The 27,526-nt window shown below is 40.1% G+C and overlaps 2 protein-coding genes across 7 annotated transcripts in view; one reads left to right on the plus strand and one right to left on the minus strand.

Annotated features, from left to right (window-relative positions):
* The window catches only part of slit2 (slit homolog 2 (Drosophila)), a 58,119-nt gene extending 50,035 nt beyond the window's left edge, over positions 1-8,084 (plus strand). For 4 of the 5 annotated variants that reach the window (XM_060864163.1, XM_060864165.1, XM_060864164.1 and 1 more), the window contains 7 exons: positions 781-918; positions 1,037-1,271; positions 1,377-1,492; positions 1,581-1,735; positions 1,902-2,202; positions 2,314-2,510; positions 5,294-8,084. In XM_060864163.1, coding sequence (XP_060720146.1) covers positions 781-918; positions 1,037-1,271; positions 1,377-1,492; positions 1,581-1,735; positions 1,902-2,202; positions 2,314-2,510; positions 5,294-5,538 — 1,387 coding nt within the window. In that variant the 3' untranslated portion in view covers positions 5,539-8,084. Of the gene's footprint in view, positions 1-780; positions 919-1,036; positions 1,272-1,376; positions 1,493-1,580; positions 1,736-1,901; positions 2,203-2,313; positions 2,511-2,986; positions 3,019-5,293 lie in introns of all 5 variants that reach the window. The other variant, XM_060864167.1, reaches the window with a different exon arrangement.
* Positions 8,085-14,194: 6,110 nt separating this feature from the next.
* The window catches only part of lrba (LPS-responsive vesicle trafficking, beach and anchor containing), a 167,748-nt gene continuing 154,416 nt past the window's right edge, over positions 14,195-27,526 (minus strand). For both annotated transcript variants that reach the window (XM_060864169.1, XM_060864168.1), the window contains exons 52-57: positions 26,973-27,125; positions 25,902-26,069; positions 23,539-23,637; positions 23,252-23,439; positions 16,348-16,499; positions 14,195-15,938 (exon numbers count right to left, since the gene is read on the minus strand). In XM_060864169.1, the coding sequence (XP_060720152.1) occupies positions 15,848-15,938; positions 16,348-16,499; positions 23,252-23,439; positions 23,539-23,637; positions 25,902-26,069; positions 26,973-27,125 (851 nt within the window). In that variant the 3' untranslated portion in view covers positions 14,195-15,847. The remainder of the gene's footprint in view (positions 15,939-16,347; positions 16,500-23,251; positions 23,440-23,538; positions 23,638-25,901; positions 26,070-26,972; positions 27,126-27,526) is intronic.

A 27,526-nucleotide genomic window follows, 5' to 3' on the forward strand; every position in this document is an offset into this window, starting at 1 on the left:
AGTGTCCGTCCAATTAAGAGGGTGTGTCCAATTAAGATTCAGTTCAATTCAATTCAAGTTTATTTGTATAGCGCTTTTTACAATTGACATTGTCTAAAAGCAGCTTTACAGAACATAAACATAGAACAAAAGGTTAATATAAAGAATAATATAAAGATTAATAGAATGCAAAAGTCAAGATTAATATTAGATATATTTAGTTCACAATGTGTATGTATTTAGATTAGACTCAGGCAGCAGTGGCAGTAGACTCAGGCAGCAGTGGCAAGGAAAAACTCCCTTAAATGGTAAGGAAGAAACCTTGAGAGGAACCAGACTCAAAGGGGAACCTCATCCTCATATGGGTGACACTGGAGGGTGTGATTATAAATAAACAGTCTGACAAATGTTGTATAGATGCAAAAGATCACATGGAGTTCACATCTTTTTAGTATAGCAGAGTCTAACTGTAGCTGATAGATGTCTAGATGCCTCAGGATTCGCTGAGTCGGCCTCATCTCAGTGGAGGTCCAAAATCTTCATTGCACGGAAGACGATCTGAGCTGGTACAGTTTCTGGATGCCTCGGGATGGGTAGAAAGAGAAGAGGGTGTTTTTGTGGGTGGATAGCATCTAGTTCGCTACAAGCCAATTCAGATTCCTTTACAGCTAATGGACTGGTATAGTCAAATCCACCAAGGAGGACATGCCCACCTGATTAGGACACGCCCATCTGACTAGGACACGCCCATGTTTGTTTTGTCTAGACTATTTTCTCAAATGGCTTGCTCTGATTGGTTAGGTGTGAGTGCACTCCAGGTTACTCGGGAGAGCAGTGTGAGCTGGACATCGATGACTGCGCAGATAACAAGTGCAAAAACGGAGCGCAGTGTTTCGACGCTGTCAACGGGTACACGTGTGTGTGTCCTGAAGGCTACAGGTGAACACACACACACACACACACACACACACTCAACTAGCATCAGTTATATACTTACTTTAAATAGCATGGTTTTGTGTGTGTGTGTGTGTGTGTGTGGATAATTGTTTGTGTGTAGTGGGTTGTTCTGCGAGTTCTCCCCCCCCATGGTGCTGCCCCGGACAAGCCCGTGTGATGATCATGAGTGTGAGAACAGCGCAGAATGTGTGGTCAAGGGGGCAGAACCAGTGTGTGTGTGTCTCCATGGTTACGAGGGCACACGGTGTGAGCGACTCATCAGTGTAAACTTTGTCAGCCAAGACGCATTTGTCCAGATTCCTTCTGACACACAACACACTAACATCACACTCCAGGTATACACACACACACACAGTCTTGTACAGTAGTAGCTGAATGGCTGCTTATAGCTGATGTGTGTGTGTGTGTGTGTGTGTGTGTGTGTGTGTGTTTGTGTGTAGATTGCAACAGACGAGGACAGTGGAGTGTTACTGTATAAAGGCAATGGTGAACAAATGGCTGTTGAGCTTTACAGAGGACGAGTGAGAGTCAGCTATGACACAGGAACCATCTACAGGTACACACACACGCTGAAAGGATTTGTTAAGTCCATAAATGTGAGGCACATAGAGAGTTATTGATTGTGTGTGTGTGTGTGTGTGTAGTGCGGAGACAGTGAGTGATGGAGAGTTCCACGTGCTGCAGCTCACAATGACGGACCTGTCTGTCTCTCTATCTATTGATGGAGGGAAACCCAAATCTATCTCTACTGCACGGAGAATGAGTGCAGGATTGACAGCATCACCGCTCTACCTGGGAGGTGTGTAACACACATACACACACACAAACACACATATACACAAACACTCATTCCACATGCACACACCTTCATCTCCTCTCTCTCCCCTTCTCTCTGTCTCTCTCCCCTTCTCTCTCTCCATCTTTCTCTCTCTCTCTCTCTCTCTCTCTCTCTCTCCTCTTCTCAGGCGTCCCTGTACAGTCGTCCATCTCTTCGTTCAGTAATGGCTCCAGTTTTCACGGTTGTCTCCGTCATGTCTACATTAACGAGCAGCTGCAGGATTTGATGCGTTTCCAGCGAGAGGGTGTGATCCCTGGATGTCGCTCGTGCCAACCGAGTGTTTGTGTGCACGGTCAGTGCCACGTTAACTCACGTGATGCGCGTGAAGCGTATACTGACACCCACTCGTCATTCAGCTGCGAGTGTGAACCAGGCTGGAGCGGTCCGTTGTGTGACCAGCCGCTCAATGACCCCTGCGTTGGCAACAAGTGAGCGGTTCAAAAACACACAAATTTATTTACATGACTGTAATCTGACCTTAAATCCCTCTCTCTCTCTCTCTCTCTCTCTCTCTCTCTCTCTTTCTCTCTCTCTCTCAGGTGTGTGCATGGCACTTGTGTGCCCATTAACTCCTACTCCTACAGGTGTGTGTGTGCACCTGGCTTCGTTGGAGTGCTGTGTGACGAGCGCAGCGTCAGTGTGTGTGAGTGTAAACACGGTCACTGTCGCCTCTCCGGCCTCGGCACAGCGTACTGTGAGTGTAACGCTGGATACACAGGGGTGCTGTGTGACAAAGGTACACGCAAATATACACACCTGACTGCGCAGGTGTTTATGTGACTTTACTTTGTGTTTAAACTGCCTTCCTGTTGTGTGTTGCTGCTTTGTAAGCTCTAACCCTGCACTGCTTTAATAATACTATGAAGCATGTGCCGATATTCAACAACACGATATATTATATTTATGTGGCATTTAAGCACGTTTACTGACAAAAGGAAACATAAATAGATTTTTTGAAAAGTCCAAAAAAGTTTACAATTTTTATATTTATTTATAAAAGGTAAAAGATTTAAAAAAAATTTTTAAAACTATATATAAAATGTTTTGCATAAAAATTATTTTAGGAAAAAAATATATATTATTAAAGAAATAAACTTGTAACAAATCATTTTTAACCAGTTCAAGGTTCAATATGGGCACGTGCGTGTTCACTAATCTGGGCTTTTTTTTAATAACGCTTTCATTCTTTTTAACCTCTCTGCACGTTTAAAGCTGCCACTGACAGCGCTGCGGACCGCACTGAGGTGAGCGTGGTGTGTGTGTGTGTGTGTGTGTGTGTGTGTGTTAATTTTCTTTGGTGTACACTGGACACATGGTGATAATCATTTCCCTGCAGTCTAACTCATGTTAGATCAGACTCACAGTCCTGACCCATGTTAGATCAGACTCACAGTCCTGACCCATGTTAGATCAGACTCACAGACCTGACTCATGTTAGATCAGACTCACAGTCCTGACCCATGTTAGATCAGACTCACAGTCCTGACCCATGTTAGATCAGACTCACAGTCCTGACCCATGTTAGATCAGACTCACAGTCCTGACCCATGTTAGATCAGACTCACAGTCCTAACTCATGTTAGATCAGACTCACAGTCCTAACTCATGTTAGATCAGACTCACAGTCCTGACCCATGTTAGATCAGACTCACAGTCCTGACCCATGTTAGATCAGACTCACAGACCTGACTCATGTTAGATCAGACTCACAGTCCTGACCCATGTTAGATCAGACTCACAGTCCTGACCCATGTTAGATCAGACTCACAGTCCTGACCCATGTTAGATCAGACTCACAGTCCTGACCCATGTTAGATCAGACTCACAGACCTGACTCATGTTAGATCAGACTCACAGTCCTAACTCATGTTAGATCAGACTCACAGTCCTGACCCATGTTAGATCAGACTCACAGTCCTGACCCATGTTAGATCAGACTCACAGTCCTAACTCATGTTAGATCAGACTCACAGTCCTGACCCATGTTAGATCAGACTCACAGTCCTAACTCATGTTAGATCAGACTCACAGTCCTAACTCATGTTAGATCAGACTCACAGTCCTGACCCATGTTAGATCAGACTCACAGTCCTGACCCATGTTAGATCAGACTCACAGACCTGACTCATGTTAGATCAGACTAACAGTCCTGACCCATGTTAGATCAGACTCACAGACCTGACTCATGTTAGATCAGACTCACAGTCCTGACCCATGTTAGATCAGACTCACAGTCCTGACCCATGTTAGATCAGACTCACAGTCCTGACCCATGTTAGATCAGACTCACAGTCCTGACCCATGTTAGATCAGACTCACAGTCCTGACTCATGTTAGATCAGACTCACAGTCCTGACCCATGTTAGATCAGACTCACAGTCCTGACCCATGTTAGATCAGACTCACAGACCTGACTCATGTTAGATCAGACTAACAGTCCTGACCCATGTTAGATCAGACTCACAGACCTGACTCATGTTAGATCAGACTCACAGTCCTGACCCATGTTAGATCAGACTCACAGTCCTGACCCATGTTAGATCAGACTCACAGTCCTGACCCATATTAGATCAGACTCACAGTCCTGACCCATGTTAGATCAGACTCACAGACCTGACTCATGTTAGATCAGACTCACAGACCTGACTCATGTTAGATTAGACTCACAGACACAACATTCCTGTCTTTATACTGATTGATAACATCCTGTAACTCATAAAGAACAGAAAGCTGGTAAAAAAAAAAGTTGATTTCTTTCCTTTACCCGTCGCCGCTCTAAGTAGGAGGCCGTAAAAGAATCAGTATTAAAGTATCAGCACATGTCCAGTGTTTATCTCCTCATGTTACACACCACTCTTTTACATCTGCCTTGCTCTCTCTGCTTTTATGCCTCGTATCAAAGTTCGTATTAATTTGATGTAAAATACTGAACTGCAAATTCTGATCCCACTGAAACCCAATGTTATCCTCTCTCTCTGTCTCTCCCTCTCTCTCTCTCTCTCTTTCTCTGTCTCTCCCTCTCTCTCTCTCTCTCCCTTTCTCTCTGTCTCTCTCTCTCTGTCTGTCTCTCTCTGTTTCTCCCACTCTCTATCAAACTAACTCTCTCTCTCTCTCTCTCTCTCTCTCTCTCTCACACACACTCTCTCTCTCTCTCTCTCACACACACACACACACACTCTCTCTCTCTCTCTCTCTCTCTCTCTCTCTCTCTCTCACACACACACACACACTCTCTCTCTCTCTCTCTCTCTCTCTCACACACACACACACACTCTCTCTCTCTCTCTCTCTCTCTCTCTCTCTCTCACACACACTCTCTCTCTCTCTCTCTCTCTCTCTCACACACACACACTCTCTCTCTCTCTCTCTCTCACACACACTCTCTCTCTCACACACACACTCTCTCTCTCTCTCTCTCTCACACACACTCTCTCTCTCTCTCTCTCTCTCTCTCTCTCTCTCTCACACACACTCTCTCTCTCTCTCTCTCTCTCTCTCTCTCTCTCTTTCTCGGGACAGAGATGGAGTGTAGGGGTCACAGGGTCCGAGGTTACATTCAGCGGCAGCAGGGCTACGCTGCGTGTCAGACCACGGAGAAAATCTCACGCTTAGAATGTGCAGGAAGCTGCGGGGGCGGGGACTCGTGTTGCTCCGCCCTTCGCACCAAAACCAGAAAGTACACGTTCCAGTGCACGGACGGCTCCTCGTTCATCCAGGAAGTGGAGAAAGTGGTGAAATGTGGCTGTACGAAGTGTCCATCCTAAAACAGAGTGAGAGAGTGAGAGAGAGAGAGAGAGAGAGAGACCCCACCCATCCCCTTTCACACCTTGTCCCCCTTCACTTTCTCTCCTCTCCACTCGTTTCCTCTCCTCTCATCTGTTTCTTCATGTTTTTATATAAATGTTCACATATTTTCCGTTTCGGACTGATCGCTTCCCTCAGAAGAGAAGATGGATTATTGTAAGATACAGAACAAAAAAACTATTTTTTATTATCAAGGACAAAAAAGTATAGATTTTAGATTATTTTGTTTTCATTTGCAGTCCTGAAAGAACTGTGATTTTTTTTGTTTTTTTTATTTTTAAATTTTACTCAACAACACCTCAGTGAAGAGCGGAGAGCAGTCTGCTCTTCTGTACGGGTTTTTGGACTAACTCACTTTTTCAACATGGGGAAAAATAGTACCGCCAACACACACACACACACACACACACACACACACACACACACACACCTGTTTTTACAATATGATAGGCGTCCCTGTACTAACAAAGGTGGAGCTACTGTACTTAAATCTAATTAAAGCTCATTTCTCAGCACAAATGTCTGGTTTTAGTTACACAATAGAAAATTAGCTAAACGCTCCGGCTGTGTAAACAGAAGAATTCTAATGTTAGCCAGCTAACTGCAGAATTTATCTAATGTTAATCAGCTAGCTGAGTTTGCTAGCAGGCTAATTATCATCAGGTAATTCTATTGTGTAATTAAGACCATTAATTCTCTAAAAGTTGACGCAATTAGCTGATTATTTTGTTGACCCAAAGACACCTTTGAAACATGCACACAACACACACACACACACACACACACACACACACACTGTGTAAACCCTGTGTATTTATTGTCTGAACCACTCTTTCACAGTACTTCCCTGGCTTTATCCACAGAGGTGCAGCCAATATAAACCTATATTAATTTATATTTGTCCTGTTAACATCGTAGCTTAAACACGCACGCACACACACACACACACACGTTAGCGTGCTGTAATGTAGAACAACTAACGGTGGTTGACTCGACCAAGTCATGTTTATATAAAAACCTTTAGTGGTGTTTTAAACCTTCAAAATGTGAAGTGTATATTTTTGTCCTTAAACTTTGTACGGTGTCAGAGATGGACTTTCCTGTTAGCGAAGAACCATGTAGCCCATACACCCCCCCCCTTGCATTCGACTTAAAACACGCAATATATAGTGACCGAGTAACACTAGCTCCACTAGGAGGTGCACTACACGCCTCTTAAGATGTTTCTCCTTATAAAACTCGATTAAACTAGAACGTAAAAGCTGTGAGTATTTTTTATCTAAACAGTACTTTAACCCCACCCACGTCCTCCCTCCTGTTAACATGTTGCTGCTAAACTGGTATCGTAGACTTTGCGTCACTATTAGACATGTGCCGATATTACGGTTTCCACATGACGGTAATCGCATGCCGTTATTACTACAATAAATAAACAATGTTCTTGCATCGTATTCAAGAATCGGCTTCATATTACTGTATTGTAATCATTCACAATAACGCTGAAACAAATCAGTCATATCACAATTCCAAAAAACTCTCACATTATCACTTCATACTAGAAGTTAAGGCATGTTAGTTCATTTAAATATCGCAGCTGTGTGTGTAAACAGTTAACTCTTATTGCAAATGGACTAGCTTATATTTAGCTGGCTAACATTTTTAAATAAACTTCCTCTCAGAAAAAAAAAACAGAGATCTAGCAACTAGGTTTTGAATAGTTACCTCAGTAAATCCTGATTAAACACATCACATAAAGGCTAAAATAATGGATTTGACAAACACATTGGATATTCTGAAGTTAAGCAAAAATAAAAAGTTGTTTTAGGTTCCAAAGGTTAAAAATACAACATACGGCCTTTCTGCTAAACTCAGCTAAACAGGATTAGCTTCTGTAGTGATGAATAAACTCAGATCGCTAGTTAAATAGTTAAATATCTAACAATGTTGAACGGTTACTTCGTATCTAAAGGAAATTAGTGAATATAACCAGCTGGATATCCAAGTAACTGACAGTTATAGTGATAAGCTAGCTAGAAAACATGATAGACATATAGCTTTAGCTTGCTAGTTAAGGTGCCTCCTGGATTGCTAATGAATTCTTGTTTTAATCAAAATAGTACAGAAAATGTCAGCTGCTAACCTGTTAACTGGATGTCATTATGTACATCTGTGACGGTTATCTGAGTGAGAAAAACTGCCATAGCCAAAAAAAAAAGACGAACGCCAAACTCAGTCAACCAGGTAGAAGAGTCCACGATAATATTCTGTTTGATCACCCAGATATTATTGTGTTTATAGATTATCGGCACATGTCTAATGATGATGATGATGATTATAATAATGTTGAAGATGAAGATGATGGTTATTCACGTGGTAATGACGGTAATTATGATACGATGGTGATGATGGTAATGATGATGATGGTGTGTATTGTAGAGGACAGTGCTTGTACACTGATCAGCACATTATCTTACTGATCTTTAAATAAAAATGTTCCTTCCTTGTATGGTTCCTTCCTTGTATTCCCTTATGGAGCAACACACACATACACAAAATTAGCATGTGTTGATCACTTTAATTAGTGATCACGTGATCAATCTATATGTACCAGAAGTATCTTTTACTAATGATAAACATTTAACCTGCATTTAAAATTTTTCCTACCGGGTGCTGTGCATATACAACAGCATCAAGTGTCAGAATGCTTTTGCTTCCCCCGTGTGGCCAAAGACAGTTACTACATCTACTTTCTTTATGGATGTTTATTACAGTGTTGTGATTTAACAGCGCCATCTTATGGATCATAACGGAACGACATTTTGTTTTGTTGTAGTAACTTTTGTAATTTATAATTTATAGTCCTTAAAAACAAAAAAAAAAACAAAATATTTCATGTCCAAATCCGACAGTTTTATAAATATTCACTATTACTAATTATAGCACTATTATAGATTTAGCTCTTCGATTTAGCACTAAAGTTAATTTAACTTTATTAACACAAGCAGTGATTTGAGCTTTAAATGTGCATTAGGTGAAATTTATTCATTTATTTGTTTATTTATTTGCTTTCCAATAAAACTTGCTGTTAATGTTATTGCTGCTAATATTATTGTTTTTTAAATGAATTTAATTTTTTAAATAATTTTAATGAACGAATCAGTGAACCGAAAGGAATCGAATGACTCGATTCGCTGAGATGAATCGAAACGACCATCTCTATTCCTGCACGTGTGGTTCAACGTCATTTATTCAGGTCGGATGTAAGAATTGTTTGGTTCAACAACTGTAGCAGGAGACGTGTTATAAAGAGAATGCAGTATTTGGAGAAGTTTTATATCTGTACGCGAAGCATAATCACAATTATGGTAAAGAATCATATGAAAGAATCAAACGAATCGGATTTGCTGATTCATAATTAACTAGTAATTGATCTACAGAGTCACTGATGTTTGTTTAGTTCACTACAAAATGAGAAAGAGAGATGTAGCAATCAGACGAGCCTTATATGTTGTTGTTCATAAAAAGAAAAAAAAACCCGAATCTTTTTGGTAAACTGAATCAAATGATTCGAGTCAGGAGTCACGATGAATCGAATTTCTGGGAAGCTAGTAAACAACGTGAGGCTTCACCTGTTTAGTTATTTTGGTTCACCTGTTTATTGTCTTTTGGAGCTGTAATATGTGTGATATTTAAGTCAGTGATGTTTTATAGAAAATGAGTTAAAGAGACGGGTGTGATGAGGCACATTTTTACTGTCACCAAACCTATAACATCACATCATGGAGTTTTATTACAGTTATACTGCACCGGCTTGGCATCAGCACGTACAAATAATTTAAAAAAAAGTCCATGTCATTGCTTTTCTTGTAGCCGTAAGTCGTACACTGTTCTTTTGAAGTAAATAAGACAACAAAAAAATCACTAACACTGGAGATTCCTTCCATACATTTAATAAAATAGTCAACCTTATAGAAAATGTTTACCTTTTTCTTTGTTCAGTAACAGCAAAACCTGTTAATTTTAGTTTTATGTACAGTAGATAGTCGGCCCTGTACATACATCCCTGTGTTAAGTTACTATATAAAGAATAATGTGTCAGAATGACTGTGTGTTAATGTGTGGTTTGATGCACAGTCGGCATGGTTGTTAGATATGCTTTTAAACAAAAATATATAACAGCATCCTGACCCAATAGAATTGAACAGCTGAACGCTTAACATTAAACATGTTAAACAGGTGCAGTGAGATAGACAAGAGCTGGCTTTAACGTGGTGTTCTGTATTATCTGCTAACTGAATACTGACTGGGGTTGTGTGAAGCCTTTACTGGTTTATACTTCACACACTAAACTTGTGGATACATTTCGCTTCCAGTCGTAAACCAAGTCATGTGTAGTATTGTGTTGGTGTCATGTTGCTTACTTTGATGTAGATCTTTGTGGTTTGATGTTATATTACAGCCTTATGTCGGTGTAGATCAGGGTGGTATCAGGTCCAAGCCAGTGAAGATTGTGATCCACCAGTGTTTTTCTTATGGACTTGACTTGAATTAAAATATTTGGGCGGATAAAGAGCTATTCTCTCTCTCTGTCTGCTTACAGCTAAAATGTATAACAAGATAATGATGTAACTGTATTTCTAAAGGAGGTAATATATGTGTTTTAGACGTTTATAAAATAATTTTGGTAATTCATTATTAAAAAAAACTAATTTGGAATTTATTTTTTTTTTAATTATTATTTTTTTTAAATATAAAAGTAGTCTGGTTTTCAGGACAAGAGTCTTGCAACTCACTAGTATTTATGTGGGACTTGGTGGCTTAGTGGTAAAGCCCTAGACTCAGAGGTTGCTGGTTTGAATCTGGCTTAAGTTCATAAGAAGGTTGTGGTGTTATGGCAGAATTTATTTAAAAATAAACCACACAGCTTTGCCTCCACTTTGTGCTGCAGTCTTTCAGCCATCAGACGCCTTCCTTGTCTGTTATTGCCATCACAGCCCAAACCATCTTTATTTATTGACATTTGTGCTTGCCATATTGTCATTGCTTTTTTAGATCTTTCCTCTGCCAATGTACAGATTATTACCAACTTGCAGGTTTCCCTGGGGTTGGATCCCACCACTTTTTAACCCCAACCTTTGTCCCATCACCTTTTATTTTGTCTTTCTTGTCCACCACTTTTCATTCTCTTTGTGATGTTTGTCCTCCACTTTCATTATATCGTGGAGCCTTAGGATTTGAACCAGCAACCTCTCAATCCAGAGGTGACACTCACCCAGGTGGAATCTCATGTTTGTGTCTTCTTTTTAAGACCTTTTCACATACGTGTTCTTAATCCTCTCTTAAAGCTGCTGCAAAAGCAGGGAATTGAACCAGGTATATGTTCGTTATGCATCGCTTACTTTAACCGCTGTACTACATAGGGTTCGGTGTTATTTGTGCTTATTGGACTATTGTCAAAAGTGTGGGCTATACTACAAACAACATTAAACACTAAGTGGGGATTGAACCAGCAACCTTGTGACCTCAAGACAAGGCTCTTTCTCTTGAGCCACAGACTGAGCTGGTTTATGCTGCATTTAAAAGTTTTTTACTTTTGTATACATAATCTTTGCATTAAACTAATGTAACAGTACAGCTTTAAACCAGGTATCTACCGCACGAGTTCCCACAGCACTAACCACTACACCATGCTTGGGTGTTGCATGAGCTTTAATAACTAGATTAACAGACAAATATATTTTGTTTAGTGTTTATTTTAAAGAGCTTTATAATTGTGTGTGCTTGTTCCTTACCTCAACTGTCATGGCAGGACAGGGTCTATTGGACTTTTGTCAATCAACAGCGCATATTAAAGAGATACAGTTAAATGTTTGGAGAAAGAGCAGAGAATTTATAAATGAAGATTCTCAGGGGTTTGAACCAGAAACCTCACGACCCAAAATAAATGATCAGCCATTTGAGCCACAGAATTGTTTGCTTGTTGTTTAAAGAGCTTTTCACCTTTGTGTTCTTATTTGTTACCTATAGCTAATGAATTAGCTTGGTATCAAACCAGGTATGTACAACCCAATAGACTGGTGAAATAACCACTACACCATTCAGGGTGAGGAAGGGATTTATTCACTAACTCTTTGGTGAAGCTGGGTTACTTTTTGAGTTTGGTTCCTCTCAAGGATTCTTCCTTATTAGCACCTGGCTGGGGGGCAAACCAGCAACTTCTCAACCCTGAGGGAAAGATAATCCAGGTGAGCATCAGAAGTTTACATTTGTGAGCTTTTTAAAAGAACTTTTCACTTTTTTGTTAATGCTTGTGTTAATGAAAGCTAATACAAGTGCGAAGATAAACCAGCTACATTATGTACCAGACCTCATGACAGTGTGAGAGAAAACAAGCCTTTACTGAAAAGAAGAGCTCAATTAACCCAGTTGGGGTTTGAACCAGCAACCTTTCATGCTAGCAGCAGCAATCATCCAGTTCAGCCACAATATCTGTACCAAATACTGTTTAACTTTTCTCTTCTTATCTCTAACATGAACACTGAAGCTCAGCCTCAACCCGAGAATGATAGAGAGACTACAATGAAATGTTTCATGGAATAGCAGACAGTTTAAAACAGAAACCCAGCTGGAGTTTGATTCAGCAAACTCTTAACCCCAAGCCAGGGATCATCATCTTCTTGAGCCACAGGATATCAGAGATAAAAGGTCTTTTTACTTTTTGTACAAAAGTATGGTATCAAAACAAGGATGTACTGCCTGAGAGACTGTAACACTCACTGCTACACCACAGGTAACATTCAGCTTCATTGGACTCTTAATAATCATCTCAGCAGGACATGAACAGGAGCCTACAATGAACTATTTGGTGGAAAAGGAGATGGTTTAAATGGAGCTATGGCTAGGATTTGAACCCATAGCCACTCATCCTCATTCAAAGCTCATCCAGTGTAGCAAATCAAGACCACCAGACTCCAAGGTACTAATCATCACACCACTGGAGTACAAGCAAAGGTCTTGCTTATTGGACATTTGTCTTAAAAATGGCAGTAATACTAATTAGTAGTAACACTAAATGGGGCTTGACCCACCTACCATCACTCTCACCACTGCGGGATGCAGAGTTATATTATCAACTACATGGCTTCCTATTACTAAACATCCTGAAATAACAAAGACTAGGAGGATTTATTTTGCTCTCTCTCTATTAGTGTTAATTTCGTCAGACGAGACGAGACATGTGCGTCAACAACCTTTATTTTTCATGACTAAGACGAGACAATGACAAGACTGCATTCATTCATTCATTCATCTTCTACCGCTTATCCGAACTACCTCGGGTCACGGGGAGCCTGTCTCAGGCGTCATCGGGCATCAAGGCAGGATACACCCTGGACGGAGTGCCAACCCATCGCAGGGCACACACACACTCATTCACTCACGCAATACGGACAATTTTCCAGAGAGTAGCCAATCAACCTACCATGCATGTCTTTGGACCGGGGGAGGAAACCGGAGTACCCGGAGGAAACCCCTGAGGTACGGGGAGAACATGCAAACTCCACACACACAAGGTGGAGGTGGGAATTGAACCCCCAACCCTGGAGGTGTGAGGCAAACGTGCTAACCACTAAGCCACCGTGCCCCCGACAAGACTGCACCACTGTCCAAAAACGCTAAGACTAAATTAACATGCATTATTGTTGACGAAAAAAGACAAGGCGAAAATGTTTTGTATAAAATAAAAACTAAGATAAAATCTCTCTTCATTTTCTACAATTGTCTCTGCTTTTTCATCAGCTGTTACGCCTTTAAAATATTCACGAGTTCGCGGCTTCGCGCTGTTTAGTGTGTGCGTAGAAACAATTCGTCCACACGCCGCTCAAAATAAAAAAAATCCTGAGCGCAAGTCCACCCCTGGTCTAGGCAGCTTTTTGTGTTAAATTATATTTCCTGTCGCTGCGCAGGCTCTTTTATTGTACATGACAGCTTATGTCCCGATGACCGTTCTTTGCATTACGATTAAAAGCTGTATCAATAAAGTAAAAAATGTGATGTGCAGTCAAGTTCGAGTGAAACATATGTGAAACACCTTTTTTTACTGAAATGTTTATCAGTAATAATCTCAGTAATAATGTGTTATTTTAAAAAGGACTACAATTTTTTGACTAAAACTTGACTAAGATACCTTGAGTTTTCTTTTGATTAAACTAGACTAAAATGACGAGACTTTTAGTCGACTAAAACTTGACTAACAAAAAAAGATATGTGAATGACTAAATATGACTAAAACTAACAAGGACATTTGGCACAAGACTAAGACTAAATTAAAAATAGGTGACGAAATTAACACTACTCTCTCTCTATATATATATCTTTAACTAAATCATCCAAACCATCAGCAGTTCTCATCTCAGCCACTTTATTTTTTCTTTAAATCAAAAACACAAGTGAACTTCATGAGATGACCAGTAGCTTTATTCACCAGAGCAGTAAGTCGGTGAGTTTAAAGGCTACACGTTATAACATTTATGAAGCAGACAGTACTAATGTGTTGTGTCCTCATTGCATAATGGGTGATGACAGGTGTTGGAAAAAGAAAACCAATTCCAAAAAGAATTCATTTATAAAACTCTGTTTTATTATTTCAATTTCAACACACACATTTTCACTCTGATTGTCATGGAAACAAAACATAACAAAAAAAAAAATCCAAAACAAACCCAAACAACTAAGAAACAACTCATAAGCGTTAACTGTCATCTCTACTAGGCATGTGCTGATATTGGGGTACCGATCGACGCTATACGAGAAGAGGCAGGCAGAGTAGACAGTATGTTTAGGTTGTGTCCCATTCAGAAGGATTTAAGGGTTCTTGATTTAGTGTGAATGGAGCGAGTAAATCATCATGTGAAAGTCTTACGAACCACAATCAGAAGTAATCACAATGTCAGCACATGCCTCATCGCCACACTCCAGTGTTTGATTTCAGGGTTCAGATCTCATTGCACACTTCACACAGTGAACATCACGTCAGCTTTCTTTCATAGTGCAAGTATCAAACTAATTAGAGATTTTATTCAAGATATCACTTTCTGTTAGGACAGATATGCAGCTACAGTAAGACACACCAGGACAGGTCTGGCAGACTGACAGATGTGAAGCATGTTTAAAAGAAAAAAAATAAAGAGATACCGAGATGATGATAATAATAATAGTAATAATATATCTTGCAGTTCACTTGTATCACTCCTACACACACACAAACTAAAGTAGAATACAACAGCTAGTGACAAGAGACAACAAAGGCAGATCTTAAGTTCGTTCAGGCTTTCACAAATCGATCACGTGACCTCGCTTTACGTATTTCTCCTAAAGCTCTAGATTTGATCACACAACGTTAGGTGAAAGTTTATTGCTTTAGTAGCTGAAGAAGGACACCTGGAAACCGGCCACACGTAGTAGCCTGTTAGAATACACTGAAATCTGACATTTTATACTTTATATCACAGGATTCAATCAGATTGGCCCCGCCCCTCTCAGTTGCTCTAACACTTTCAGTTGACATTGAGTTAAGAGACGATTGCTGTAAATAAAATCGTTACACGGCCGCCTTAGCAATCGACGGTGGACTTTAACACACTAATCTGTGTAATATTTGGTTGTCTGATTTACATGCTAGGTGCTAGTCTTCATGCTTTACCATGTCACACCTCATTTGCATAGAATAAAGACAATTAGTGCGAGTGTGTGGCGACATAAATGATGATCCGTGAGCGATCTCTGATACTATCTTAAATTTAGGCAGCTGGACAGTTTGAGTTTAGCTGAATTCTCCCTTTAGTCTGATTTCAAGTTTGCTGAAGATAACAGTCACATTGTTAAAGACAGAAAAAAAAAATCCCACTCACCCAGAAGCACGCGCATAAAGGGACCGCATTAGGGAGGTGCCGATAGTCCATTGTAATGGGATACGTTTTGATATTTTTTAAGCCTTGATGAAACAACTGCAATATTAACAATAACTATCGGCACATACCTAATATTTACTCTGTATACATATATGTGTGTGTGTTTGAACGTTAGCGAAAGAGGTGAAAATAGAGCTAAAAATATTTTTTTTTATATTGAATCATCAGAAAATTCTAGAAGATCTACAAAACACTCTTTATTAAAAAATAACTATGCTATTCTGATTACATTCAGTGTTCAGGGTTCCACTGCACCGTCGCCACGGTCACCGGGGTCAACGTGTGACCATGGTAACAGGCATCAGTACCGGGTTTGGTACTCATGGTGCCATCTGTTGAAGTCATTGTAGAAGAGAACGATGCTGCCAGATGCCATGCCGGTAATGATACATCTAGAGAGAGAGAGAGAGCAAGAGAGACAGACAGACAGAGAGAGAGAGAGAGGGAGAGAGATTATATTTATTTCATGTTATATTTCATACATTTTATGGAATTTAATAGAATTAATTTGGAATTAGTGCTGATTGGTAATAGTATTGAATGACATTGTATGCTTTATGCTTTAATCAATTGTATATCAATTGTATTCATTGTATGCTATGTATGCTTTAATCATTAATGCTGATCAGTATTGATCAGCATTAATGATTAGTGATGAGACTGATTGGTATTAATTAGTGTTTATGGGTTTATCTGTCTAAATTGTATATTGTATATATCAGTGTATAATCACTCATTATTGTGGGTCTATAATACCTTTGCTCTGTGTGTGTGTGTGTGTGTGTGTGTGTGTGTGTGTACCTTTGGTCTGTGGTCATGGCCATAGAGCGAATGGCAGCATCGCAGCCTGGATAAGTGAAGAGCTGTTTGAGATCATGGAGCTGCCACACAGAGAGAACACCCCGCTCTCCTCCACACAGCAGGTACTGACCATTTTTACTCAATAACATAGCCTAGAGAGAGAGAGAGAGATTCAGTCAATTAGACCACACACACACACACACACACACACAGGTATTTTAGGAGCTGAACTGATTCAAGGCAAAATAGGAGAGTGGAGAAGTGACAATAATACTGTTAAACTCTGACCACTGGAAATTGAAAGATGAAAATGAATCACACTTCACTACACCATGTGACTCTGTACAGCTCAGCCGACTACACAAACACACAAACCTCTGTGTGTGTGTATGTACAATGCTCAATATGGGACACTGATGTCAGACTAATAGGAAAGATGTGTGCACATTTTGTAATAGGGACAGTGTAGGTGGTAGGAAGCAACTTCCTGTTTCTGAATGTTACATGTCTGCCCTCACATTACATACACTACATGCTAGTCTCTGATTAACCACACAGTCAAAACACACGATACACACATCTTCATCCTTGTTAGTAAACTCATCCTTGTTCTTCGTTGCAGCTGATCATGTATGAGAACTTTCACTTAAGGGGTCAAGTACCGAATGAAGAAATGTACATCAACATCATTCCCCCGATGGAGGAGTCCAGAAGTGTGGGACATTCAAACCACGGTAAGTAAATGCAGATGGTCTGAAAATGTAATCGGTCTAAGTCAAATGTTAGACAGGTGTGTGACAGACAGACCTAGAAATAATGTAGATCTAAAGACCTACAGACAGACAGATTCTTTTGTTTTGCTGTACACTGAAGACATTTTGAGATTAAAAGCAAAAATTGGGACAACGGATCAGAATTACAGCTTTAATTCCCTAATATTTGCATGTAGATATGCTAAATAAAGTGCAATAACATGGCAGCTTTGGTGGCTAATTGGTGAAGGCCTAATGATTGACCTGGCCAGTGTGAAACCTTCCTCTTTTCCCCTGTCATGAAGCTATTTGATGTGTTAGCAGTGGGTTTTGGGTCTTTGTCTTCATATTGTTTAACAAAGTTCTGTACAAATTGGCAGACACGATGTTCCTGTAAAATTCTGCTGATACCATCATTAGTGAACTTGTTCCAGAAGCAGCCAAACAAGCCCAAATCCATGACTCTGCCTTCACCATGCTTGTACTGTATGTTTTGGGTCTTAAAAGCAGGTCCTTTCTTTATTCAGCCTCTTTGGTTGAGGTTCATCTTGGTTCCAAAAGTGTTTTCTGTATTTTTTGGTGAATTCCACTCTGTTCTTCTGATCCTTACTGCTAATGAGTGGTTTAACAACACAGCTCTCATAATGTTTGTCACTCAGGATTCATATCAAGAGCAGACATTCGGAGCTAGCCACTGTTTAAACAATCGTCTAACAGGGCACACCTGAGTAATGAGAAACATCCTGTATGTTATTTGCAAGTTCTGTAGCTGTATACATCAGGAAATGAGAGCTGAAATTCTGATCTCAGACCCAAATGTCTTCTGTGTATAGCCTATTAAACAGAATCAGGCGGTCCAATACTTTTGGAGGTGCAAACATCTTAGATAAATAGAAGGCCAAATAAATAGATGGGGGTCATATGTACAGATGGATATTCATATACAGTATAGACAGTCAGACAGAAAGATTGCAAAACATTAGATAACTGGAATAAAAGACACATTGATAGACAGACAGAAAGACAAACGAGAGTAGAGAAAGAATACAAAGAATAATGAAGCCTCAGACTTGTGTGTTTTTATATCTGGTGTGTCAGATCAGAGACGTGTCCGGTGTCCTGTCACGTGTACGGTGCGGTGTCAGGACTGCGTGTCGGTCTTGTGTTTAGCGATGTTGTGCATGCTGCTCCTGGTCGGCATAGCGATTCTGAGCATCATTAACAGACATCTCCAAAACTGTCTCACTCAGAGGGAAATGCTGTGCAGTTACACATCTACACATCTCCAGCTTCACAGTGAGTCCATACGCACATACAAGAGCGTTGTTTCCATGGTTACGGAAATGATTTAAAGATTCGTGTTTTTGTGTGTTGTAGATTCTTCTCTAACAGACACTCAGTAACACGGAGAACTGTGGCAGGAGACACTGAGTTCTCAACTGACGCTGACGCCACCAGTCACCTGCTTCACTGCCCTATGCCCTATACATAAAGCTCCCTATCGGTCAGCTTTAGCTATGAGGCTATGAGGTAATGGTAGCACGCTCGTCTATGGGGCAGATATGCTCCATCTAGAAGCTGAGCAAATAGGAGGCGTGGCCTAAAGTTTAAAGGTAGGGTTGTATGAGAATAGAGTGGCTCAAGTTATTTATTATGTGTTTTTATATATAAACAGTATATATATTGTAATGCAAGATATTACTGAGCCAGAGGACCTCTTTCGAGGAAGGTTTGTGTGATGTAAACGTTCAATTTTCATGGTGTTAAACTGGTAGCTGTAAGTGTAAAGAAAAGTCAAGAAAGATGTCTTCTTGGTCATGGAAACTGTTTTATTATATTTAACTGTTAAAACTCGACACTCTGGAATGTGTGCTTTTGTAACTTTGCGTTGTTTGTACCAGAATGTGAACATGTGTACCAGATTGTGAAGGCTTTCTGATGAATATGTCGATAAATACATTTTTTTTTAGATGTTCAACCTTAGCACTGCTTTTACTCTTTCACCACTAAACCCCAAACTCTCAAATGACATTTGCTGCTTCAAATATGGCAGAAAACAACTAAAATGCCACACACCTGCTGCATGACCTAGTTAGGACATGACTGCTATGTGAGCCCAAAAAATTACTGATGTTACCTCGAGACCATAGTCTGCGCAAAAGTTTAACATTTCGAACATAAGCGCTGCAAGGTATAATTTTTGATTTGGGATGTAACCTTAAAATTTTTTTTTTTTTTTATAGAGTTTGGTTTGGAAGGAGTTGTAAAATGAACAATGTTCCACTAAGTAAACTACAAATTCTAGCATTTGGGCTGAAGCCTTGAAAAAAAACGTTCATTCTAGGATTTGGGTCAAAGCCAAAATGTTAAAAAGGGCAAAGTTTTAATATGTTTTAAACACTAACACTGCAGTATGGACAGAGTATCTGACTACTGACACCTGGCTCTCTTTTCCGTGAGTGGATCAGAGGCGAGGCGTGATGGATGAGCTACATTCGCTAACGCCCCCTGTGGACCGCCAAGCTAAAGCGGCTCACGTCACCTCGGCAATCAGATCCACTTTAGCTCAACTCTCTGGATGGCGCTCTGGTGTCGGAGTCCAGCAGCGCCAGAACCAGAGAGAGAGACAGATTTATTCCCTTCATCTGCTCTTCCTTGGCTGGTTTGGGTTGTGTTACACTGTAAAAAGTCCCTCAGGAAACATTGATAATAAACTACCAAAAAGACGCAGGAGTCTTTTTATTCAGCGAGGACTCACTGCACATCACTCACGTGGAGAAATCGGCAGTAGAGCTACTACCGTACACTCCTTCTGTTAGGGGACATAATGTATAAAGTAAATGATTAAAGTAATTAGGTTAGTTGCGGTCATTCAAAAGGGGAGCTGAGGGGCTGGAGAGTGCAGCAATATGAATTACACCTATTAAATTAAATAGAATCAAACTGTGGTCTACATACTCGAATATCCAGCCACTAGTGACTCCTGGTCTGTCATATCACAATCTAACTAGTAAATTTATCAACCGTTTGTCTGTCCATCCCTCCATCTGTCTATCCATTTATCTGTCCATCCATCCGTCCATCATGACAGTATGGTGTGTGATGATTTTTATTCAGACATAAATCCACCCATCTTTTTTATGCAAACATCCATTTGTCCATGCATTTGTTTGCTCATCCATCCATCCATCCATCCATCCATCCATCCATCCACAGAACTGTCTAACTATCTGTCTATCCATTTATCTGTCCAGCCATCCATTCATTGAATTGTCTATCCATCTATCTAACCATCCATCCATCGACTTGTCTATCCAACGATCGATCTGTCCTAGATAAAACTATATTTATCTATCCATTTTTCCATCCTTCCATCCATCTGTCCACCAATACACAAAACACAACACAAACAGAAATATGTTGTTTTGTTTGGATTATATTATTTCTCTCTGTGATACTTCACTAGTTTTATCTGTTTATCCATCCATCCATCCATCCATCCATCCATCCATCCATCCACAGATCTATCCATGAATCTATTTAGCCATCCATCAGTTGTTTAATGTTTGTCATTCTGCTAAGAGTTCTAACATGGTCTGGTCTCTGATACGTCTGCATCATTTCATCCCGTGCATCCATCCATCCATCCGTTCATCCTACATCCATCTACCCTTCCTCCAGTCATTTACGGTTTCTTACTGCTCACAAATGCCTAATTTATCCATGTAATTAAATCATCTTCTAGACGTTATTTTCTTTAGGTTTATTCCCATCCTCGAAACGTTAGCGTGCTCATGTTAGTATGCTGAGATCACTGAAGATGTTTTTATAAATAACGTCTGGGAAACGAGGGACTTTTTTCCCCCCATGGACCGCTCCAAAAACGCTCGCTGTCTTTCCCTCTACAGTTGGTATAAATCACACGTCCCTTTCTGGAACGATCCAACATGGCCGCCACAACTCACATCTCAGACCCACGGTGAGTGTGTAAGACTAAACAGAGCCGTCGCCCCAGAGACAGCAAACAGAGCGCAGGCCGTTTTTCATCCCTCTTTCCCTCTCTAATCTGTCTCTTCTGGGCCAAAGTCTGTCTGGAGAGGGCAAGGCCAGGGATTTATAGAGACATTAATGCAATCAATTACATATGGCTGCATGTTTCAGGAAGAAAGAATCTGCTAAAAGGGTTACACTCAAGTGACACACACACACACACACACACACACACACACACACACACACATCTAAAAACAGCTCTATATATACGACTTCTATTTCAGTTAGTTTACACACACAGCGTTTATCTTATACATCACTCGTGTATCTCAGTAGCCTGACTATTTTAACTTCAACTAAATTATTAATTCTTGTATATTTTACTATAAACAAAAATACTAAAAGCAAAACTAACTAAACCTTTGCTAAAAAAAAAAGATCATGCTAATCACATCCTAGTATCTTACACTTAGGTCAGGTGAATAAGTGTAGCCGCTTTAGCATGTTTAGCCAGATTATTTATTAGCCTGGATGGCTATTAATCATGTTAGCGCTAAGATTTAATGTGATTAGCTAAGCTTTTTTATGTGATTAGCAAAGCTTTTTAACACCACTTTTTTTTTTTTAGCAAGATCAGATCTATTATCAGATATTTTAGTCAGGTGTTGGAGTCTAAACAAGTATTAATAATCAATTTCTTCAGTACATTAGTTAATATCTATTTTTTAAATTCTCCAACAAATGTTGATAGCCTTGCTAATGATAAATAACAGAAAATGATTAGCCTCTAGTTAGCATTATGAAAAGGAGATTGTACTGTTTTTAATCCAAGCAGCATGCAATCTCTCTTTAGTCACATTAGCTTTATATTATTCTATTTCTTGACCTTTTTTTTTTAATAGATTATTTATGAGATTATTTATGGACTGTTAGCGGTTAATGTTAGAAAGATGATGTTTTTAGTTCAATCCGGATGGCTGATCAGCCTGGTAATGCTAGCTCGGTTTGATAACGTTAGCTGTTATTAGTCAGGTCGGTTGTTTTTAGGTTAAACCACAGTGTAGCGAGATTAGCGAGATTAGCGTGCATAGTCGAGGCGCTTCGTTAAGTCAGGGAGGTTTCTTTTTCTCCACACGTCAGTCTAAATGAAAACAAATAGCAGCAGAACGCTAATGGAGGAAGCTAATCAGGATCTGGCAATGCTGCTGCTCTTTCTAATGGGAAACAGGTGTGCAGTGTGTGTGTGTGTGTTTGTGTGTGCGCTCTGTGGATTTTCCCAGGCCTACAGGAAAGGGAAAGTGATGGAGAAAGAAGGAGCTGGTGGATTTCTGGGAGCCCTGCCCGTTAGTGACTAATGTGACCTCTCACACGCTACGACTGCTCTTAGATATTCTGACACACACACACACACACACACACACTTTCTCCCTTAGGCCACGCTCGAAATCTCTAGTCTCTCTGTCATGTTGTAACACTGCAGATCAAAGGCCAGGCCTTTCAGAGCAGGAGAGACGGAGTGATGGAGGGAGCGAGGGAGGAGGGCAGACGGAGTCCAGAGCGTACTTTGTGCTTTAATCATGCTCCATTCCACAATCAGAACAAAAGGAGAACGAGTGGAACCTGATTTCCCAAGCGCCCTTAATAATGAGCACACTCCTGAACGCAGGACCAGACTTTCTTTCCCTCCTTCCTTCTTTCCTTCTTTATTTATTTATTAACACACAAGCACAGCTTTCACGCTCTTCCTGAAAAATCTCTCAGTCTTTGCACATTAAATCAGATTTTTTTTACACATCTGTAATATCCGCTGCCTGACTAAACCCGCTAATCTGTCAGCGAATGCGGCTAATCGGATTAGCTAAACTAAAATAAAACGAGCCTCACTACGCAGCTCCACATTTTAAATTTAGTACAGACGTATATTTAATAAATTGAGGACTGTTGGTTTAAATGGCATTTATGCTTTCAACACTTGAAGCTGAAACACGACACACAAGAGTTTACATTCATGTGAGCGCTGTTGCTAGGCAACCAGAACGACATTGACGATGAGCATTGCTAACTGTTGACTGAGGCTACTGATTTAGCTAGCTAAAATGTAACTGCTCAACGTATTATAGGGACAAGTGTGTGTGTGCATTGTTTCTATTTAGTCTTACCTTGATGTTGTCCTCGATGTGTGTGTCACACAGCAGTTTGCCGTTGATGCTGTACACACACACGTGTCCGGAGCTGTAGTAGATAACACAGTGTCCCTCTGCACTCGCCTGCATTAGCATCGGCCTCTCGGTGCTCTCAAACACACGCAGCAGCTCTCCGCTCACCGAGTGTAACAGACACAGGCCATCTGCACACACACACACACAGACACACACACTCCACTTCAGACCATGACTCAAATTCAGTGCACTGTCATCAGTTTGTGTGGTGTGTGTGTGTGTTGTACCTTTGGAACCGCTGATGACCACTCCGAGCTCTGCACACACACTTGCACAGGTCACTTCACAGTCGTGGCCTGTCAGAATCGCTCGGGGAGTCACAAATTCTGCACACACACACACGCGCACACACACACACACACAGCTAACTAACAAGCTATCATATCCTTTTTTAACTGGAATATACTAATGTAATACATACATCAACTAGCATAATCTGTATTGATTGTACATTAGCTACAATACTAGCTAGCATCTAGCAGTTGTTTTGTCTATGATTACAGAAGTGTATAACATAATATTTATATTTTCCCCATATATAAACAGCTTGGGGAATTTACACAAATCATGCACATTCTGTGAAAAATATTAAACATTTTCAGCCTGCAGTTTCAGGATCAGTCAGTAGATGTCAGTGTGGCCTGCAGAATGCTGCACAGTCTGAACACTGGGGTATGTAGAGGTGCAGCAGTGGCTGTGTATCAAACACACTTATGACAGGATGAATTCTGATTAAAACACTTAACACTAGAACACATCACTGTAACACTGCACTACTGCAAGGTAAGTAAAGATGCTAGGAAATGAAGGGTTAGTGTACGATTTAGAGCCTTTCTCTTTGTTTCACCTGAAGTAGACACACACACAAACCCCAGAGAGAGAAAAGCACAATATAAACACTTAAATATATGATACTAAATGCAGAAAAAGTGCTTTTAGTTTACGTGTGTGTGTGTGTGAAAGAGAGAGAGAGAGCGAGAGAGAGAAAGAGAGAGAGAGTTTGAGCACATGCCTGTTTCGTTAACTAAATCACAATTTGCAATAAATCTTGTTCCATCTGTAAACACTAACCAAACCAAAGATCAGTGATGGATGTGTGTGTGTGTGTGTGTGTGTGTGTGTGTGTGTGTGTGTGTGTGTGTGTGTGTGTGTGTGTGAGAAAGAAAGAAAGAAACATGTGCTGTGTATAAGTGTATTACCCTCAATGTCTCCTGCCACACACACTGCTGAATGTGTTCTCTCTGCTCAGATGAAAGTGTGATACTTTTAATGATAACCTGTGTGTGTGTGTGTGTGTGTGTGTGTGTGTGTATGGGTGTGAGTGTGAGTGAAAGAGAGAGAGAGGGTTGCTCCTATCCTATTACATAGCTTTACTGCAGGATTAAATGCAGTGTTTGGACACTTAACCTCTCCTAACTTCAACCCCAGAGTACAGCAAACACACACACACACACACTGGATTGTGGTCTAGACTACACTGATTTTACATAATGGTTTAGCATACATTATGATGAGTATGTAGTTATAATGAGTGTGTGTTAGGATTGTAATGAGTGTGTAGTTATAATGAGTGTGTAGTTATAATGAGTGTATGTTATGATTGTAATGAGTGTGTAGTTATAATGAGTGTGTTAGGAATGTAATGAGTGTGTAGTTATAATGAATGTGTGTTAGGATTGTGATGTGTGTAGTTATAATGAGTGTGTGTTAGGATTGTAATGAGTGTGTAGTTATAATGATTGTGTGTTAGGATTGTGATGAGTGTGTAGTTATAATGAGTGTGTGTTAGGATTGTAATGAGTGTGTAGATATATTGAGTGTGTGTTAGGATTGTAATGTGTGTCTAGTTATAATGAGTGTGTGTTAGGATTGTAATGAGTGTGTAGTTATAATGAGTGTGTGTTAGGATTGTAATGAGTGTGTAGTTATAATGAGTGTGTGTTAGGATTGTAATGAGTGTGTAGTTATAATGAATGTGTGTTAGGATTGTGATGTGTGTAGTTATAATGAGTGTGTGTTAGGATTGTAATGAGTGTGTAGTTATAATGAATGTGTGTTAGGATTGTGATGTGTGTAGTTATAATGAGTGTGTGTTAGGATTGTAATGAGTGTGTAGTTATAATGAGTGTGTGTTAGGATTGTGATGAGTGTGTAGTTATAATGATTGTGTGTTAGGATTGTAATGAGTGTGTAGTTATAATGAGTGTGTGTTAGGATTGTAATGAGTGTGTAGTTATAATGAGTGTGTGTTAGGATTGTGATGAGTGTGTAGTTATAATGAGTGTGTGTTAGGATTGTAATGAGTGTGTAGTTATAATGAGTGTGTGTTAGGATTGTGATGAGTGTGTAGTTATAATGAGTGTGTGTTAGGATTGTGATGAGTGTGTAGTTATAATGAGTGTGTGTTAGGATTGCGATGAGTGTGTAGTTATAATGAGTGTGTGTTAGGATTGTGATGAGTGTGTAGTTATAATGAGTGTGTGTTAGGATTATAATGAGTGTGTGTTAGGATTATAATGAGTGTGTGTTAGGATTGTGATGAGTGTGAACAGAAACGGAGTGTAAACACACACACACACAGATCTCTTACCGTTCTGTGTGTCTCCGATGCAGCAGTGTTTCCCGCTCCAGTACCACAGCAGCAGTGTGGCGTCTCTGGAGCTGCTCAGGATGTAGCAATCACCGCCGATGTACGACTCAGACCGGAACACACACGTCACCACGTCACGGTGACCAAACACTATCTGCACCAGCTTCCCTACACACACACACACACACACACACACACACACACACACACACACACACACACACACACACACACACACACACACACACATATATATATTTACAGAATCAATCTACATCCATTTGTCACTCTGATAGTAAAATTTAGGCAATTTAAAATGTGGATGCTGAACATAACCTAAACATTTCCCCCAGAAATGATGCCATGTGACTAGTCAAAGCCTCTGATTGGTCAGCTGCTGTACGTCCTATAATGACATCATCAGCTGGCAGATAGAATTAAAATTTCCCAAAATTCCCTCAGTGTGCATTCAACACAGAAAACAACACTGATTATATCGTACTAATCTCTTAAAACATATTCACACACACACACACACAGCAGTTTACACACTCCAGCTGTGTTGAAATGCCCCCTGATTCACTCTACACTCTAAATATTTAGCTTTAGAGCAGCTACTTATTATTCATACAAGTGTGTGTGTGTTTGCGTGTATCCTTATTCACCTCTCTTTACTTTTTCCACTGTACATCTCTCTCTTTATTCATCGTTCTCTTCAAAACTCTCTCTTGGAATTTTTCCCTTTCTTTATCTCTCTTTCCCTTTTTTCACCTCCCTCCTTCCTTCCCTTTCTCCTCTCTCCTTCATATGTCCGTTTTCCTTTTGAAATTTCTTTCTTCGTCCCTTTATCCACTACCGTTACTCTCATTGAAACTTTCCTTCCATCCCTCTTTTTATCTCTCCTATCATGCCTCTTTCTCTCCATTTATCACTTATTCTTCTTTGTCTCCATTCTTCATCTGATCTATTCTGCTTTCCATTTCTCTTTCCATCCATCCTTTCTGCACTTCAATGTTAGAAACCTGTTGTTTAGTTATGTGTGTGTGTGTGTGTGTGTGTTGCCGTGGTTACCTGTGTCAGTGTTGTAAATGCGGAAGCTCTTGTCCCAGAAGCCGGCGATGAAGAGAAAGCGATTGTCGGCTGAGACAAGGAAACAGTGCGAGTTCACCTCCACACTCTGATCCAATAAATCACACACCTGTCTGCGGTGCATCAGGTTAGACACTACACACAGACAGACAGACAGACAGACACACAGACAGACAGATCATTAAAATGTGAACAGGATGTTTGTTAGGTTACTCCTCTTTGTTTTCCTATCACTATACCGGTGGTGTTTCATTCAAAACAAATGATCATCCTGCTCTAAATGTCTGGCTGTGTTCCAAATCAAGATTTAACATCTCTTCCCTCGCTAGAAAGAGGGAGAGTAATTATTTTTATCCATCTCTTTGTGGCTGTGCTTTAATCTAAGCACCTCTTCCCTGCACATTACACTATAAAACTGTGTCTGATAATCTGTAAAAGTCTATAAAAGTGTGTCTGATGGAATCATTTGAACAAACTCTAACGTCTCTGCCTCTTCTTTGTCTTTAATCCTTTGTATTCTTTTCCTCATTCCTTTC

This window comes from Tachysurus vachellii, chromosome 2, assembly GCF_030014155.1.
Source record: "Tachysurus vachellii isolate PV-2020 chromosome 2, HZAU_Pvac_v1, whole genome shotgun sequence".
Classification (NCBI taxonomy): Eukaryota; Metazoa; Chordata; class Actinopteri; order Siluriformes; family Bagridae; genus Tachysurus; species Tachysurus vachellii.